This window comes from Molothrus ater, chromosome 1, assembly GCF_012460135.2.
Source record: "Molothrus ater isolate BHLD 08-10-18 breed brown headed cowbird chromosome 1, BPBGC_Mater_1.1, whole genome shotgun sequence".
In the NCBI taxonomy this organism is placed as follows: domain Eukaryota; kingdom Metazoa; phylum Chordata; class Aves; order Passeriformes; family Icteridae; genus Molothrus; species Molothrus ater.
In genome coordinates, this window is record NC_050478.2 from 20,684,803 (window position 1) to 20,704,418 (window position 19,616).

A 19,616-nucleotide genomic window follows, 5' to 3' on the forward strand; every position below is an offset into this window, starting at 1 on the left:
CTCACAAGGTCTGTTTGGGCACGGGGCTAAGCAAGGTATTAGCAGTGACCAGAGGGCAAAAGCTCTACATATCCTGGGGGGACATAGCCACAGCCCTACTGCTGCCTCTCATCTGTTTAGTACTACCACATTCAAGGCATGGATGGACATCCTTCACATCCCAGAAAGGTGTCCTCCTGCAAGTCTTCTACAAATGGATTGTTAAAACAAGTTTCCTGCCAGAAATTTCAGAAAGCTGTTGGAGTAGATGCTGCTTACGCTTCTTGCTTCCAGCTCACGTAACTTGAACCATGTAGGAATAATTTGATTTAACCCTTACATATATGTTTTATCAAAACTTCCCAGGCTTTCTCTGTAGCCATTCGAGATCTGGTCAGGGTGAATCTCACCCTTAGGTTGATGTCAAGTGTGGGTCAGGTAAATAACATCTTAAAATTAGCTGCTTGTCCTCCCTACTTATGCAGGGTTGCAGTTCTTGCAGTGTAAAGCATTAAGTGAGCTGGATCTTAGCCATGAATTTTTGTTGAGTTTGCTCTCCCAAGTTTGGAAGGAAAATGCATTTCTCTGCTTAAATACAGAAGAATGCAATACTTTGGATCTGAGACATCTCCTTAAAACTATCCAGAAGTCAGTTGTACAACAGTTTTTAACTTACAAGATGAAAGCACCCAGAAATGTTTCCTGAAGATGAAATTACCATCATTTTTTGTCCATTAGCAGTTCTTCTTTACTCACCTGAATCTCTGATCAAAGCTGACAACTAAGCCAATGAAAAATGATTTTCCTCTGTGTTTTGTGTAAATCTAAAATAGAAATAATTAATAGTTAAGCACTAAATTGCTCCTCAATGTCAAGTAAAAATCTGAAAGGCGATTAATCATACCTGTGATTTATTTTTCCTTTTTTTTTTTAATTTGAGCCTCACATAAGCAAATGGTAGGTTCAGACTTAGGTTTCAAGCAGGCAACAGAGATATGTGGAACATCCTGGAGTGAGGAACACACTGGACAGGAAAGCAGCTATCACTGTGCTGAACACTACATATATGAGAAAATATAAGCAACCTGGGCCTGAACTATCCTTTGTTGCACCTTTAATATTTTCATACCTCTTTAATATGTGCATTTTCCTCTACCTATTAAAAACAATAGTAATTTTACAGGTCTGAACAAATCTATTGCTCTATAAATAAGTAATGTAGGACAATAGCTCAGGATTCCAGCCTTGCTAAATATTTAGTATGTTCCCTGTATTTTATCACCTGCTGTGCTTCAAACTTCAATATATATATTGAATTATATATACAATTAATAGGCTTTCTGCTTACATAGTGCCACAGAAATCGCCTTTTGCTTTCTTTCTCAATGACAATAAGATCAGCAAAATTCTTCTGACAAATTCTCCGTGCTTCTTCCATATGGACATGTTCTTTGCTGAAATAGTACTGCTTATTTTCATATATAATCCATCCATCACTGGTGAGCTGATAGTCTGAAAGATAAAGAATCATATATAATGCTTTCCTATCTGGTCTGTACAAAGTCTGAAAACTATACAATAATCTTTGTGAAAGAGGAAAAAAACCTACCAAGCTTGTAGTTTGCTTCAGGCTTTATCAATGTACCTGTAAAATAGGAGATTTTCATAAGCAACATCCCAAATTAAAAAAAAAAGAAAATCAGAGATGTTTGCTTTAAGTAGTTTTGCATGCTTTGCAAAATAGATGGGAAAAAGCCAAACCCACCAAGCAAACTATGAATCAGATAATGCATTTTCAAGAATTTAGAGCACATTCTGCCATATTAAAGTAAGTGTATAATTTAGAAATATTTAGCTAGTGAAAAATATGTACATTACAGTAATGTACATCCAAAAGCACTGTGTCAAAAAATACATATTTCACAGTAAATTTGTGAAGGATTAAACAAAAATTACTTTGAAAATTTGTTTTAGCATTTTCACTTGATACTCTATGATTACTTTTTTTTAAAATATTATTGGGATTAGAGCCAAACAAAATAATCCAATATAGTAAATTCTAAAGCTTACTGAGATGGTAATAGACTACAAGTACTGAAAATGAAATGCTGGTTTATTGCTAAAGTCAGATGTAACTTCCAGTGTGTCAATGAATTCTTCCTTTCCTGATGACTTGGCTTTTACTAGGACAGTCTGTTTTTAAGAGTCCTGGAGAGCCAATAGACATCAAGCTCAAGTATCTGATTACAAATTGAATCAGGAGGAAGCAAATTAGCTGTATTCCCAGAGCCAGCTATAGCCTCTCAAAGGAAACTCTGCTTTCATATGAATGCCTGTTATTTTGTACCTCTGGACTACTGATTCTCACATTTCTTCTGTGGTTTGATGGACAAAAACACATTATTATAGAAATAGAAATAGTTTGATGAGAAATAAACAAGAACCATAAAAAAGAAAAATCAAGTAAAATTATTTTGGGATCATTTAAACACTTACTTGTTAATTAATTAGTGAAAAATAGAACTAAAATTATCTCAATGTCTTCATTATTAATTTATATACTTCTGGTCATTTTGCTTTTATTGTTTAATCCTAACATAACTGTAACATTCATTGTTTTTGGAAAGCTGGAATATCTTTTGTAAATAGGTGTCTTGAGTGCACATGAGGGAATTCACATCTGAGCATGTCTTCTCTCTTGCTGCTCATCACATAATCTAGATTCACAATTACAAGACGAATTTCTTGATTTTTTTTTCTTGCTTTTGAAAGGTCATCTAAGATCAGGATAAACTGATCAGAGTCTTTGTGTCGTGGTTTCTGAGCTCCTTCTGAGTAATCTCACCAAGAGCAGAGGGACACATCCATACAAAGCAGCATGCTCAGTGTGCCAGAAAGGGCTGCACAGGATGTGCTGCTTTGAGCTGGTATGCAGAAATCAGGGCTTGGATGGTGCACTTGTGTGACTAATTTACCAAAAGGGAACAGTGATTCTTCCTTTTTGGTTAAGCAATTTTTCAATGTTACCATGGTGCCTTATTCACCCTTCAAGGGTTTTGTTGGCAGAGTCATCAAATATTAGACACACTCAGTGTTTCTATGTAATTGTTTATCCCTCCGCCTTCCTATTGTGCCTCCCAGTAGTTCCCTGTGTGTATCCAACTTTCTTGTTGTTTCAAGAAGGTTTTAAAAATCTCCTTCTCCATGGAGATGCATACAAATACTCAGTTTACAACCAGGAAGCAGGGATGTAGAAGTAAAACTGAGCAAGCAAAACAAGTTCTTTCATTGTCAGCTGTCACTTGATCTCTTCAGGCCACGCAGACCCCATTCCTATCTCCTGCTGGGGGGCACCCCAACATCTGTCAGGTCCATTTTGTGGGCCTGGCACCAGGTGGGGGAGTTTTGGCACTGGGGCCCTGCCTTCCAGGCAAGGCTGGTGGATGCAGGAGTCCATCAAGGTTATACCAACCTCCACTTTTGATCAGATTGAGTTTTCAGAGTTGCTGGTTCTTATCCCCTCCTTGGTTCTCATGAGTTGTTTCACAGTGGGAAGCAAAGCTTTTTTCAAGTCCCTAGAGAGAACTCTGTGTCCTGCATCTGCAGCTATCCCAGGGAAGACTGAAGCAGATAGATAGAAATAGAGGAAGTAATAACAGGAAAGGGAATAAGTACCTTTGCTTCACAAATTTATTGAAGCCATTCTAGAAAGAGACAAAACTAGAGATGAAGTAATAGGGTCACTCTAACTTCCTGAACCCAAGGACAAGAGAAATATTTCAATTCATTCTGCCTGCTTTATGTATTGCCTTCACTGCAACTAGTTTTAAAATGAACAATTCCCAGTGTCTTTCTTCCTTTCAATTTGTTTAAATCCATAAAATTTGCTTTTTAAGCTTGTGTTTATTGCTCCAATTAAATGGGGAAGTAATAATACCTTCTTTTGTTTCACAAATCCAATTAAGTAAATGTTCACAGCGCAAGTCGTTCCAGCGCATTTGGGGTGATCTATTAAACATAACACAATGTTCAAGTTCTTTGTAGTTGTTGGGTTCATCTTCCTCCCAGTTCTCATAAATTACCTGTGTTGGAAATACATATCAGTTACTGAGTGATTTGAGCTGAATAGAAGTTATTGAGATTGCAATTGTGACACAATTTCAGTATCTCATCATCTCAAGTACCTTTTTTATAGGATCACTAGGAGTTCAAACAGACCTGAGGGAGCTGTGAAGGTTATGCTGGTCAGGTTACTTTCCCCACCACCCCCTGAAGAAGGTGAAGGGACTACATGGTATAGAAAACCATGTGTTTGATAAAAGAAAAACTGATGGACAGAGGGAGCCACATTTATCTTGTTTTGTGAAAGTTTGCAACTGGACTTCCCTGAACTGCCACACAGCAGTGCCCATTTTGGGAGGCTGTAAAGATCTAAGGGCACAGACTGTCAAAGGTGGGATATAACATGGTACCAGGGGTGAAAAACAGGCAATGCCGTGTTAAGACAGTGCACTGCAGCTACTCAGTATATATTCTATTTTCTAAAAGACAGAAAGTCAATTAATATCCAGCAAATGAATACTCACAGGGGAGCCATCAATCCAGGAAAATCCTTCATCAGGATTTAAGAGAAACAAACCAATCCAGAAAGCCTGAGTGTTGAGTCCTTTGTCCCTAAAATAATTCATACAATATAGATATATAAGCATAGAAAGAAAGGCTGGGATATAAATCCTAAAAAGCGCAGAAGTATCCTGCTTTCTGTCACACCTGAACTGAGAGCTGTGGCCCAAAGCCAAGCTCACTCCCTGCACTCTATCAGGGAGGTGATAGTGCTCTGTGTGGGGCTAAGACTTCTCTTATTTAAAAATAAGTTAAAGTGATGTGGCCCAGAGCCAGCTCAGGTTCCCATCCCTGTGGATGTAGCACAGATCTTGGTTGTAGTATGAGGTGAAAGACAGAGACTTTAGCAAAAGCAAAGCATAAATAGATGTTTATTTAACTAATAAGGATAGTGAGGATTGATTTTCAACTGGTTTAATTTTCTTCTTAGCTCTTTCTAAGTAGTTTAGTTAATATTTCATGCTCTTTATCTTGTCATGCCTATGGACTAAATAAAATTACTATTTCAGTCACTGCATAACACAAAGATTTCCTTCCACAAATATTTTATACTCTAAAGCAGAGACTTAACAGACAAATAAAACCACATTCAGGTGATCACAATACCGAAATATATTTAAAAATTAAGGGTAAGATCACAAAAACTTCTCAATAGGAAAATTTTAAATCTGTTTCAGAAAGTAAAACCCAATTCTACACTATGTGAAACAGTTTTGGTTAAAAGCTGTATATTATGTGTCATTGACCTGTCTTGACCTTATGAAATACAATCAGAATATTGGTCTAATTTGAGGGGAAAATAATGTCACAGTTTATACGTCATGAGCAAGGCATGGCATCTACAATGCTACCAAAGGTTTACTGAAATGAATTACTCTTTGATTTCAGGATTCTTATAGTCAGAAAAAAAAACCACATTAAGTCCTTGAATTTTGGTATACATTACAGAGTAACTCAAGGGATTTTTTGAATAAGTTGGTCAAAGAAGAATTGCAGACAGCTACAAATGCCAGTCAGAGCTGAATGTTTTATTTTCTCCCTTTAGAAAGAGGACTAACATATAAGAAATTTATAAGATCTGGAAAACAGCCTTTCTAAAACCTTTGATGAAAATTACCAAAATATTAAGCCTCTGAAATACCCAAGATTTTTTTTAAAGCAATGTTACAGGATGCTGAAATTTTGTATCAATGTAATTTAAATTTGGTTATTTTTATTCACTTACTTGTTCAGCTCCAGATATGTTTTAAGTAATTTTTATTTACCATAGCAGGAACATAAAAAAGAATCCTTATGCAAGTACTCACGAAGCTAATTGCCATAATAAAATTTGATCTTCTCTTGTATTGATTGTGACCAGATTTCCACCTATTTCTCTACAGAATTCTTCAGCTTCAAACCAAGACTTCTTTTGGTTTCCCTCTCTCACAAAAAACTATTGAGAACAAAAAGTAAAATAAAATAGTAAATTTGTGAAGCTTATAAAATATTTGTAATTAAAATCGGCATCATTTTAGCACACCTTTATTCTTGAGTGAGACAATATGACACCTGTCCAAGCCTCTAATATTAAACATTAAAAATGTAACGTGTAAATATTTTTTCTTAGCATCATCTATTTTAAAATAAGGCAAAAGTAGTATAGGCATCTGAGGAGAACAAAAAGTATCAGAATGTCCAGAAGAGAAAAAACTAATCTGTAACTTAATTGGAACTTTGTCCACTGAAAAGTTCAAAAAAAAGATGGAAAAACTCAACCATGGCATTTTTGCAGTAGAAAGCAGAAGATTTTTGAGAAAAGGAAGGGGAAGGGTAAGTCGGTGAGTTGGACTGGAAAAGATAAAATGGATACAGAAAGTTGTGGACCCCAGCTGAGGAAGAGGTTTTTGTATTGAGGTGAAAGCATGCAAATACAAAATACACTTTCTGCCAAGAGGAACATACATTCTTGGACTAAGGATTTGTTTAACAGGACTAAGTGCTTGACATTTTATAGAAACGATAATTAACAATTTGGTAAATGGCAGAACCATTTAATCATAATTACATGTGACAAAGAAGCTCAGACTCCTGTAAATACAGGAATAAAATCAGCTCTGGTCTCCCAACAGGCAGAGACTCTCAGGTAAGAAAGTGAGAGCAGACTTATCTAAAGACATGCAAAAGCAATGCTGCATATTTATTTAGTTGATTTGTATTGCCTTTTCTTTCCTTTTGTCCTTTGCAAAAAGGAAGAGCTTTTTAAGGCATTTTTAGCTAAATCAAGAGAATGCTCAAAAGTTTTACTTGCTGGAAAGAGTCATCAACTAAACCCAGATCCAAAAGTATTGCTACAAGTATTACATGCTGTGTGGGAAAAGGGTGTCAGAGGGGCATGTTTTCCCTCTAAAACATAGTTTTATGTATATGACACTGCCAGCTCTTGAGATGTAATAAATATGATGTTTTTTCTGAAGTTCCAAACTCCTGGAAGCAAATAAATTAGGTGAGATTCTCACCTGGCATTTAGATAAAAGAAAGCATATTTATGGCACTCTATGTTCACAATTTTCCATTGTTGACTTTCGTTACATTTGATGGAATTTTTTCCCCATGTTTTCTCACTTTGAATACCAAAGAGAAGATCATTCCCAAATAATGTCCCAGCATCCTGGTGACCAGGGCACTGTCCCCTGGTCTGGGCCATGCTGGGGCTCCCAGGGAAGTGGGCACACACTTACTTTGAGGCACGAGTCTGCCCGCGAGGCTCTGTCCCAGCCTTCGGCACACGCGGCCGCAGGCACCTGGCCTGGAGGGGCGGGAGGTGGCACTCCTGCTGCCCGCTGTTTGCAAAGATAATTTGATGCCTTCTCACAGCTAACAACATCCCATAATCCAGCTGCAATTCCAGTTCCCATGACAACACAGCCTTGCTCTTTCCCTTTGCGATGTGGAAAAGAAATGAGTAAAATCAAAGCCTTAATTGTTGTCTAAGGAATGAGAGCTTTGCTTTTATTAATAGGAAATTGTGAAAAGAATGATGCAGACTATGAATATTAAAAATATCCTGTATATAAAACTATTTTTAATATCAACTGTCAGAGGCCAGGTATGGGCCAATGAGTCTCACAGACACAGCTTTACCAAAACCAGAGATTTGCAGCTTCAGAAAACAAATCTTCCTTATCTGCCAACCCAGGGGAAATCACTGGGGAAATGGCCCTTGATTAAATTTACATACGTAATAGATGACCTAACAAGTACTTTGGAGTTCTCAATATCCTGGTAACTCAATTTCAAGAAGGGTGATGTCAAGTACAGCAGGTTTGTTTTAAGGCATAACTAGCTGTGTGAAGGCAAGAGCTCACAGATAGCTGCTAAGCTGTATTGCTGAAATGCCAAACTGTTTCATGTTCACTGCTCATTTCTCACATGTGCACATTGTGGGTCAAAAATCTGTCCAGAATAATTTTTCTAAAGCTGATGAGCTGTTGTTAACTGGTGTTAAAAATGGCAAAAATAATTATACCATGGACCATGTTAACTCCTACACAGTATTGCCTTCAGTCTACCCTACCAAAATCTGTCTCTGCGCACCTTGGCAGGAGGTTGACTTACACCACCACCTGTAGCTCAGCTGTGACAGTGCTGGGGGCACTGGTGTCAGGCACAGTGACACAGTGATGGTATTGGCCACCTACAGCCACAGGCACAAAACACAGTCCCCACTCTAATTTCTAACCAGGGGAATGGGAGCACAAACCTGTGTGAGCTGCAGCTGCACTCCTGTGGCAGGGGCTGAGCCCATGCAGAGCTTACCTGGCATGGCTGCGTTCCAGTGTGTGAAATGAGCAGTTTCTCCATTGGTCCACCTGAAACTCCCTCGTTCTTCTGTGTCAGAGAGACCAATCCAGAAATATTCTTCAGACCTCAGCCCCGTCAGACTAATCAGAAAGGTTTGCTCATTTCTGCAGTGGGAAACAGTGTCCATTCACAGCCTGTTAGTGTGCAATATTCATTTAAGTGATAGAGAGGAGTGTTAATATGACCCCAAAACACAAGTTCCTCAGTGAAGTCCAAACAAAACCCTTTAAACTGCAGTCAAAAGAATTTAATGAGGGACAGCTCTCTCTTTACAGCTGAATGCATCTGAAACATCACAAATTGCTGCTCCCATGGGCTTCTAGTTGTATTCTACTCTTTTCACTGTCTTTCCAAATCTCTGAAGTGCCTCAAATAGACCACCAAGACAGGACCAAGCTGTCAACTTTGCTGCTACCCATCACCTCTGAAGGCAGTCCTGTTCCTTAGGGGCCATGTAGCCTCTGAAGGCTGACAGGATGTAGGTAGATTAGAGATGATCCATTCTGGCTGTGGGAGAGGGCAGGTTCTGGGGAAGATTTCCTACATTTGTTCAGAATTTTCCTCAGAAGGTAGTTTAGGAAAATATTTTTATTAAAGTTTTCCTATCATAATGAGAAACTACCTATCATCTACCAATAAGTAGATGAAAATTGTAGTACCTACTTTCCAACAGAAAAAAATCCCAGCAAACCAAAAAACCCAAAAGAACCCAACCAAACAAGCAAAAAAAAAAACCCAAAAACTCTACCAAAGCCAGAAGTTGCTTTAATTATGAACTGAAAGATAAGAGGAAACTGTTTAATTCAAGAAGCCCTGAGATTTGAAATTTGCTGTAATAGATTAAGTGATAGCCATACAACATTGAGAGGTTTGGTTTGGGTTTAATTTTCCTGCATAGATTATCTTTGAATGCCTTGCTACAATAATGTTTTTTGAAAATGCTGATAAAACACTTTGATGGGATCAAAAAATGGAAAATTCTTGGGAGTTTCTCCATTAAAAGCATTGATTTTTAAAGAAGTTATTTTCCCACCTGCTTTCCACCGTAGCTAGATAAGCTTTGCTCTGTTCACATGTCTTATTTGCTTCTGAGAATGTCAAAAGTGCAGAACCCACCAAGTAACAGTGAAAACCATATCTTTTCCAACCCTGTGACAAACATAAGATTTTTAATGTGCAATGGAAAGATACTTCAATATAGAAATTTCTCTGCTCTTATGTGTATAAATAGTAAATGCTCAATTTGTTGCAGCTGAGTTTAAAACTAAGATGAGATTGGGCTGATCTGTTAGTAAATAAAAGCTTTTTCTTTGATGCTCTTCATTCCTACAGGAGGCCTTTTTGTTTAAGTGATGACATTAAGATCTCAGTTTTCATCTCATTTTTGTATACATGACTTTTCAAAGAAAATTGTGACTATGCTATTTGCTGTGGCTTTCCAGGGCTCTCTAAGGTTGAGGTTATGCAAACTGAGTCTATAAGGAGCCTGTGATTTATTCAGGGGGACCTGCAGCTCCAGCTTTCCAGAGCTGCACAATCAGACATAATGAAATACCAAAATATTGCAATACCGAAATTAATTTGCATACAAGCACAGCCCCCCAGAGCTGTCCCTGTCACTCCCAAGTACAAGGAGTGAGGAGATTTTCTGAGCCAAGAGGAATCCAGAAGTGCTTGTTTTCAGGGAGAGCAGAAAGGAGGAATATCAGTAAAACAACCCCACTTCTTCCTGCTCTTACAGAGATCTCTGCTGACCAATACAGACACAATGCTTTTCTGAATCACAGGGCAGCTCATCTGGGGATGGAGGGCATTCACTTATACATCCATGAATCTCAACTTTCTTGAAAATTTTCAGAACAGAAATGAAAAATGGTATTAGTAAACTGCTACCAGGAAGAGCCCAGGTTGCCTCAACAGTAGATTTTCTATAAGATGCAAAGACAGTATCCAAAAGAAGCAAGAACTAGTAAATTAATTCCTGTACATTTTTTCAAAGATTATTATTTATGAGAGAGCATTTACTTTCTGGCAGCCTAGGTCCTCGATTGTCTCCTTTGCAGAGGATTGTGATGAAGGCTTCTTTTTACAGATGTAACCAAGTTGCTTATTACAAGCATCAGTTGCCCAGAATCCATCCTAGAATAGCAGGGAGAAGGAAAAAATGTCAAGAAAGGGCACTCATAAGCACAAATAGTGCTTTTTCTCTTTCTTCACAAGGCCAGCTGGAGATTTATTAAAACAAGTAGACACATCTCTAAGTACTAGTTTAAGATCCATTTAATGCTGTTTTGAGGTGAAAGAAGGAAATTAACATTAGAAGTCTCAACAATACTTCTTACCATAACTTTTAAATGAAAGGGTTTGTAAAGATCCATCTCATCTGTGCTGATAGGATCTGCTTTTGGAGAAGACTATTTCACTACACTGCTGGAAAAAAGATTAATTAAACTAAACTAATGCACATCTGCTAGGGTTGCAGTAAATCTAACTATTTTATTCATCAAAGAATCTGAATGTGACTGACTACTTTAAAAAAATATAGTCTATTTAAGAAGAGCTTTCCCCTCATCCTCCCATAAAATCTGATATAGGATCAATTCTTTTGGTGCCTAATACTGACAAACATCAACATTATTCTATGACATAAAAGTTCTCTCAATGACAGCATACATTTAATACCAGCATTTTGAATTTTTTTCTTTCAAAATTCAGGACACTTTTTGTGTGTGCATACACGTGCATGCACATGCAGGTAAATGTATCAAACAATCCCATCTTGCAAGAAAATAAAGTTTGTGAGTCAAGCAGTCAGAAATACTATAGAATTTTACTTTTTTTTTTTTTGGCAGGTAGATGACAACTGGAGAAACGTGTCCTAGTGCCAGGTCTCTGTGTCTCTATGCCATATCTCAGTGACATGGCATTGAGGGACAAAATTGTCTGATTGGAATATGAGGCATGCAAATAGCACTTATAGTATCCACGTAGGGTATAAACTAGTCCATCCCTATTCCTCTCCCAGAGCTTAAACTTTTTCTTTGCTGAAACCAAGGGAAAGAATTTAATGTAAAATTTCTGGATCAGAATTTTTACCAGACAAGAAATTTCAGAAGGGCATACTAGGAAAACACTGCCTCTCCTTCTGATGTCTCCTGACCTCTGAACTTGTCTTCTGGTTGATACCTAATTTTGCAGCGAAACTACTTCAAGATAGCATAAGGAATGATCCCTGCATAAGCACATAAGTGATTTTGGGTGGTTGCAGTCAGTAATTTGCAGTGCTGTGAGAGGAGTGCATGCTGTACCTGCCCCTTCATAGCGGCGCAGTGCTCCACACCGCGGGTGTAGGTGGGATGCCGGCGCTGCCATTTGGTGAAGGTCACAGGGGTCCCGTCACTCCACTCGAAGTAGAAGTGAGTCTTCAGGTCGTTCAGACCCAGCCAGAGCTCTTCTGTTGGCTCTGAAGCATGACAACAAATAGGTTTGGTTATTTTCCACTGTGCAGTGAATGCTTCCACATGCAGAACAACAGGGAGTGATAAATTTGGCATGTGGTACACAATGAGCCTTAATGATCATAAGGCTCTTTACAGGTGGCAGAAGATTTTTGCAAGCTTTGTGTGATTCAGAACACCAAAATAGTCCTGAGCATGAAGACACTGAATGGCTGTTGGTGTCCCATCTCTCAGGAGATCATACTGAGTCCAAGCCATGAAGAGACCTGCCAGGACATTAGAACACTTGTTGGCCCATCAGGTGTTGGCCCATCAGGTGTGTTCACCAAGGCCAGCATCTGCAGTGTCAGAACTGGTTACTACAGATCCAAGGAGTAGCAGAAGTGAAAAGATATTTTTTTCTTAGAAGGATATATAGCAAAGAGGTTAGCATCAGCAAGAGGTTTGAATCTTAGCAAAAGCTTATCTGCTAGGTTTGTAGCTCAGTTCTAAAGCCCTGTGCACAGAATATAGGTGCCAAAAGTGCAATCATTAGAGATCTTTATGTGTCTCTAGAAAGAATACTGTTTTTTTTTGTTTTCTTCTCCTCCTTTATAATGTTTTACAACGTGATTTATTTCTTGATAAACATAGATATAATTCTGTATTTATGCATCAGCAATAAAAGAGCATGGTAAGTCAGATTCAGTCTTTCACTTGTGATATTTCAGAGAAATATTAAACTTTAATATGAGTTCAGCTTTTATGTCACAGATGGAGCAAATGCAATACAGGCTTACATATATACTCACTGTAACCAAGCTGTGACACTAGAAAGCTGTATTCAGCAATGTTGTGGATGCTTGCCAAATCTCCATCTTGCTTTTTACATGAAGATAGAGCATCTTTCCATGTTTTGGGGTCCCGGTGAATGCTGTAGCAGTGACCTGCATATGGCCACCAGCCATCCGTGCACTGAACAGGCCTCAATTCCCCTAAAATCAGAACACAATTTTACAGAACAAGAGGAAAATAGAGGACACTAGAATGAGGTCTCTTGAGTACGCTTTACAAAAATGGAACCGTATGAATAAACATAAAGCTGTAGTTGGCAACGCAAAATACATTCAAATTAAAAGCAAATATCGTTAAGGCACAGGATGCTAAATATGTAAATACAATGAAATCTCCTTAAACAGAGAACCACTTAAAAATGCCCACATTGTTTCAGAAATGCAATTTGAAATAATGATCTGCGAGAAAAGAGAACAAAGCAGACATCAACCTCTCCTCTCTTTGTCCCCTAGAGCCACTCAGTCTTGTGGTGACTGTGGTGACTCACTTTGGCTCTGCCTGCTGTTCTATGGTTTCTCACAAACAAACTTATTTTCAGGTATGGAAAAGCATGAAGCAGTTCTATGACAACTGCAGGTCTTTAAACCTTGTAAATTAGCGGGGACTTTTCATATCCTCTCAGTGGCCTTTTTATAACTTATATTCTTAAAAATGTACCTTGGTCTTGCTTTAAAAATAGAATAGTGTAACTCATTCTTAAAAGTAGATTTTACAGCATTCACAGGTGACAGTCTCCAGGGGACCCCTCTCACCTGGGCCATGTTCACAGCCAAGCTGGTGCAATGGGGGAGCCCACAGATGCAACAAGGTCTGTGTCAGTGTTGCTGCTGCTCCTGCTCTGCTCATGTGAAACCAAATCACTGCAAACTGCAGACATCAGACACAGGAGGACTTTTTTCATGAATACATGAGTAACTGCAGGTATTCATTTGGAGCAAAGGAGAATAATATTTCTACCATATTTATGCAAATTTGCCTTTTGGCTCTGGTTACCATGATGGAGCATCTACAATCTGTCTTTCAAGAATGAATGCAGAGTGATGGAACAAAATAATAATATTCTCCTATTACACAAAGGGAGAAACAAGGCAGCATATAAAAGTCTGTGTGTTGTGTATAGCTGTGTTTTTCGAAGGTTTCTAGTATCTTTGTTGAAAAATAATGTTGCATACAAGTTTCTCTTTCTAGAAGTCATAAAAAACTTTCTTTTTATTTGACTAACCTACCTTTCGGCATAATGTCAGGCTTTGAACTGAAGGATCCTTTTTTACAAATGTAGCCTAGTCTCTGGTTGCATGCCTGATTTTCCCATTTACCATTCTTTCTGGGATTCAATAGTCCGCAGATTTTCCCAGGGAGCAGGAAGGGACTTCCTTTAAGTAAAAAGAGAAAATAGAATATCACAGCAAGAAATTAATAAAAAATACATTAACAGAAACATCATATTACCAGTAGACACATTTGCTTTTTATGATTCCTTGAATCGCTAATAGGAAAAAGCCCATCCCTCAGGATAACTGCCTTGAAGTTTGTACAATGCTACCTTTAGTCAATCGTCTGAGAGAGAAATAATGACCCTCCACTGACTTTGTTATCAGGATAGTACTGGGAAATGTCTTATTCTTTTCCTGACACTCTTGTTCTTACAGGAAGAACTGCTGAAACTGGACATTTATCTTGTGTCAAAAACTTCCAAACTTTTGAATATTGAGTTTTAAGCTATATTATCCTTCCAGTATATTTCAAGAGTTTCACAGTTCTGCTTTCCTATGAAATAGCTTTTTTATTTTCTGTTGCAGTGGGTACAAACCTCTGTAAGCTGCAAAGGAAATTTCTTGATACAGCCCTTGAAAACTTAGAGGAGAGTTTAATTTTTCCTTTGACACCTTGAAACTTTTCCAAATCAGGAGACAGCTTGGAATACTCATGGCACAAAGCAAACACAGAACCAAAAAAACCCAAAAAGCAAAGAGAAGAGCTCATCCTGTATGAGGAACACCATAAACCCACTCCATTTCTCTTCCTGAAGTGGCCCAGTGCAATTTTGCATAAACTGTTGAGGAATTATAAGCTGGCCCCCTAAGCTTCTCAATAGTGTTTAGAATTTCTCCAAACAACATGGAGCATTATTTGCTATTCATACTCATGGACAACATGTTATGGAAAATTCTGATCTTTGATGTGTAGTGTTATGTATCACTCCAAGGACACTCTGCTTTCATAAACAAGCTCTCTGTTTTGATAAGAGAATAGAATAATATGGTATAACTTATATCCACAATGAACTTTGTAATTTGAAAGTTTCATCTTAAAACACGCATCTGGATCTTGAACTATTGTAAATCAGAATGGGCTTTCCTGAAATAAAGTTAGGTAGGGCAGTTTATATTAGTTGGTGCCTTATCAGAATTAATACAAAGATTACAAATTAGATACATCTCTTACCTGGAGCCCAGTTTAAATATCTGAAAGGGCTGCCCCCAGCCCATTGCCATCCACTGTTGAAATCCAAAGCATTCAATCCAATCCAGAAGGCAAAACCAAATTCTTTAGTTAGCTCTAAATTAGAAAAAAAATCCGTCAGTTGTATCTCTCTATTCTTATTCACAGTAAGATCATCTAAATGAAATTAAGTGTAAAGTAAGAAATTCATATTTCTTATTTTAAACCAGCCCCAGATCAGTACTTTCTGCATTACTGAGATACATTGATTACAAAAAGTAAAATTTGTAAATGAATCTATATTGATTTACCAGAGATCTTAGTAGGGCAAATCAACATCTTATTTCACTATTTAAATAAGACTTTATTTTTCTCACTAGCTTTTATTAGAACACAGGACATGTAAAAAAGCCCTGATATTCATAAGGGAATTTTGCTTAAAGTCTTCTGTAACAGATTTAATGGAATAAAAGAAAAAGTCTATTTGTCAATAAGTTTTTTTCTAGCTTTTTTGCTAAGAGAGTCCTTTCAAAGCCTCCTTTACAATATTTATAACCAAACAGATGCTGTGATACCTGTACCTGAAATCCACTGGAGTTATTTTGATTTTATGTATGCAAATGTGTCCATATTAGGACCAATCTAACCATCATCATATGTTCTCCTGAAAACATTAATAATCCTTGAAGCACAGTGGGAAAAGGTAAATTAGAGGACCAGCCCACAGCCCTGGTCAGGTTTGAGTGGCTTTGCACAGAGGTGAGCAGAGGAAACCCTTCCCCTGGGACCGACTGTAGGAGCTGCAGGAGCTCCCATCTGGAGCTCAATGCTGGCATGGGGACATTTCACTGCCAAAGAGGTTTGTGAGCAATGCTTCATTAAGAAGCCCCAGGCAGTGGAAGGGCAGTTCAGACCATGTCCCTTTGGTGGCTGCCCAACCACCCTGACACCCTGCCCTCTTTCTTCCCTGAGGCAGATGACAAGGCAGCCCACTGCTTCATCACAGCGTTCTTTAAGGTCTTGTTCTCTGTCCTTTTACCTCCTACATATGCTTGCTCCTGAGTCTCTGTAATGCTTAGTAGTTCTGCATTTTGCTGCTGACAGCTTTTCCTTGCTTGGTGCCATGTTAGAGCTGATTCTGAGTTTATCTGATAGTGAATGCCGGTGGAAAGGTCTTCTGTCCAAAATCTTTTGGTGTCATCTGAAAGAAGTGACATGGAGCACTGTTCTAGTGGACTCACATGTACCAACAAAAAGACAATAAAGTTTGTAATAATGCAGAATCTTTAAAGATGCATGCTAAGCATCAGGGGAAAAAAAGAAATAAATCTAGGCATCAAATTAGAATAATGTATATTTTTTAAAATTAAAAATATTATATAAGATTTCTATATTTTTAGAAAGGAGTGAATTTTTTTCCCAATATTTGCTTTTGAATTTTCTCATACTGCACATGCAATTCTAGGTAAACCAGACATATCTATTGATTGATATAAAGAGATTCCAGGGTAAAGTCAGAGGAGAAAAGCAAGTATGGATGTGAACTATGACCCTGGAGGCTCTTCATGCCTCCAGGGTAGGAATGGGTAGCAATTCCCTCTTAGCTCACCATCAAGAGAAGCAGTTTTTCCAAAAATGACAGAAAGTGGCCTTTGACAGCTTGAGAAACAACAGAAGAACTCTGTGTAACACAAATTTACAGCTCAGCTGCTGTCTTTGCAGAGCAACTCACCAAACCTGGTGAAGCTGCTGTGTTATTGGGAAGGGCATTGGTGAGACCAATGTTTGTGTCCTGAACTGGAAAGATCCAAACATAAGTTCAGTGCAGAAGACATAACAAAGTTGGGAGAGGAAGATAATTCTCACAGCAGCATTTTTGTGTAGGCTAGCAATAGGAAACTAGAATAAGGTAGAAAATTAAAGGGAAAATAGAAAATTGCAGTTTAAGTAAGAATTGACCTATAGGGAATGAGTGAGGAAGGAAGAGAAATAGGAATTTTCTGAAAGGAAGATGAATGTCAAAATAATAAGATAGATGTCTAAATTCATGCTGTTCATGCAATGCACTTAAGTCCCACAAAAGAACCTCTTCACCCCTCTGTTTCACTGAGGGAAACAGTCACCACCAGCATTTGAGTCAGAACCTTTCTGGGCTGAACCTCTCTTCAGTGGCACCTCTTGCTCGCCATTCCCTTCAGAGAGAGCTCTTGGCCATTGGGACTAGTGTCCTGTCAGGTGATTTTCATTTGGGCTACTCTAACAAGGTCAGGCAGGCAGGCGTGCAGCTGGTAGCTCATAAAAACCTGGTAGCTCAAGAGATGGTCTGCTCAACAACATTTCATGACAAGTTAATGAATAAAATGCAAGACTTACTTATCAGTGGGCAAAATCCATAGAGTTTATCAGCATCAAAATCTGCAGTTGTTGCACACCAGAGCAGCCCATCTGACCTGCCAACATCTGTGCACTCATTGTACTGCCTGTCTTTGTATTTGAAAGGGAATACACAAGGCTGTCCATTGGCATTTCCTCGTAATGTAAAAGTAACTAGGAGGGAATAAAAGTGTTAAAGGACATGAAAATAACATTAAAATCATATATCTAAATTTCTAATAATGGAACTACTTGTCTATCCAAATTGAGAAGTTATGCAATCTTTTAAATTTTTTTTTAATTATAATTTCCTCCCTAGCATGGCTACAGATATTAAATAAAATGTTTTAGTAAAATGAGAAGTTTAAATACTGTGGTTAGAGTTTGATATGTATACACTGTAGGCAAGTCAAATTCTGTGATGAAGAGTTGGTGATACCTTGTAGTTCCTGAAGAGAGAAAAACTGCAAGAATAGAAACAGTAAGTTCACTGCATCTTTGTTTTCTGCACAGTTCAGTAAGTTTGCTTTATTTGCTTTATTACTCTATCCATCTACCACTCTTTCACCCCACCTATTCCTTAAGTGTTAAAAGAAAAAGGGTGGCTGACCAGAGAAAATACAGACCAGATTGTCATGAGCATATTTACACAGTGAAAATTTTTAGGTTTCAGTTGCACATTTCTCCACTTGGAGAAGTCTTGCAGACTCATCCTAAACCCAGATGCTTTAAGGTTAGCAATGTTTCATATTTTTAAACTATTACAGTATTATGGAATGTTCTTTTATGGTGACATTTCTGATATAGACTCTCAGTCTCACATTCATGCAGACTCGTTTCCTCCACTCAGTTCTCCACACATTACTGCTTTACCATTTCTCTCTATAACTCTACCCAATGACTGATAAACATCTTGAGAGTAGAGCTGTTCTTCTAATTTGGTGTGGCTGGAGGGGAGGAGCCAGTTCTGCCTTCTCATACCTCATGTTGTGGGGCAGAAAGAGAAACTCACACAGCTATCCTGCAAATATGTAAATCCCTCAACTGATCACTGCACCATGGGTGTGATGAGGAAGGTAAATGGAAAGCAGTCCATGCTTCCTCATCTTTCATTTCCCTCCCACACAATGCCATCTGATTTAATATTTCCACAGAAAGAAATTCCAGTTTAAAGATCCTTCTCTTATTACCTTAATTTTTCCATCATCCCTAAATCCTCCACCCTTTTATTCTGTGAATTAAGAACTGCCAGGGTACCCAACATATATTTAGATCATGTATCAAATATGATACAACATACAAAATAATCAATCTATGCATAAAAACTGTAAAGCTGCCTAAGGTAAAGCATTTTCATATCTAGTTTACTACAAAACTAACAGGAAACTTACCTGATGACTGTAGTGAACATTGCATGAGGGAAAGGAAAACTAGAAACCTGGAGAAACTCATTGCAAATGTAACTTGCTTCCCATTCTTCTGCCAAAAGTTGGATTAGAAGATTGGCAATATATAAAAATCCTTCTCTCTGCAGATAGTGATGGGTTCTTCTCTGTGCCAACGGGTTGATGGATAAAGATCTGTACTCTAAATAAGGAAATGTCCTGTCACATGGTATTTTGAAATAGCTGGAGTGCACACTGTAAACACTGCTCTCTTTGAAGAGCAAGTCCCTTCCAAAACTGAAGTCTCCCTCCTTGTAGCTAGAGGTGGAGACATTTGTCATCTTCTGTGACATTGCTAACTTTAATTCAAGTTAGTTGTTGGGGTGCTACACAGGACAGACCTGGAAAAGCAACCTGAGAATTGGGGACAAGAAACCCGAAGTGAAATATCATCAATTAAAGCCCTCCATTTTAACCCTTACAACTTAGAAACAGAGATGAAATCCCAGTGGTTCAATACATTGCAATAATGTCACAGCACTACATATGTAGAAGAAAGAGAGCAAACTTTGCAGAAACTGCAGGTTTTGGTGCATTATGAGCTCTCGCTCACTTTGAGGCAAAATTAGCATTATTATGTTGGTTTATTCCATCCCAGTTTGGGGCTGGTTTGTTCATA

The 19,616-nt window shown here is 38.1% G+C and overlaps 1 protein-coding gene across 1 annotated transcript in view; it reads right to left on the reverse strand.

The window, feature by feature from the left end:
- Window positions 1-19,054, reverse strand: part of LOC118701843 (macrophage mannose receptor 1-like) — a 32,741-nt gene extending 13,687 nt beyond the window's left edge. The window contains exons 1-17 of the mRNA XM_036406773.2: window positions 18,944-19,054; window positions 17,553-17,726; window positions 16,219-16,380; window positions 15,183-15,296; window positions 13,964-14,110; window positions 12,695-12,877; window positions 11,754-11,908; window positions 10,471-10,584; window positions 9,479-9,594; window positions 8,401-8,549; window positions 7,323-7,522; window positions 5,910-6,037; window positions 4,566-4,653; window positions 3,917-4,061; window positions 1,589-1,624; window positions 1,328-1,491; window positions 736-803 (exon numbers count right to left, since the gene is read on the reverse strand). Of these exons, the coding sequence (XP_036262666.1) occupies window positions 736-803; window positions 1,328-1,491; window positions 1,589-1,624; window positions 3,917-4,061; window positions 4,566-4,653; window positions 5,910-6,037; window positions 7,323-7,522; window positions 8,401-8,549; window positions 9,479-9,594; window positions 10,471-10,584; window positions 11,754-11,908; window positions 12,695-12,877; window positions 13,964-14,110; window positions 15,183-15,296; window positions 16,219-16,380; window positions 17,553-17,726; window positions 18,944-19,004 (2,204 nt within the window). The 5' untranslated portion in view covers window positions 19,005-19,054. The remainder of the gene's footprint in view (window positions 1-735; window positions 804-1,327; window positions 1,492-1,588; window positions 1,625-3,916; window positions 4,062-4,565; window positions 4,654-5,909; window positions 6,038-7,322; window positions 7,523-8,400; window positions 8,550-9,478; window positions 9,595-10,470; window positions 10,585-11,753; window positions 11,909-12,694; window positions 12,878-13,963; window positions 14,111-15,182; window positions 15,297-16,218; window positions 16,381-17,552; window positions 17,727-18,943) is intronic.
- Window positions 19,055-19,616: the final 562 nt, after the last annotated feature.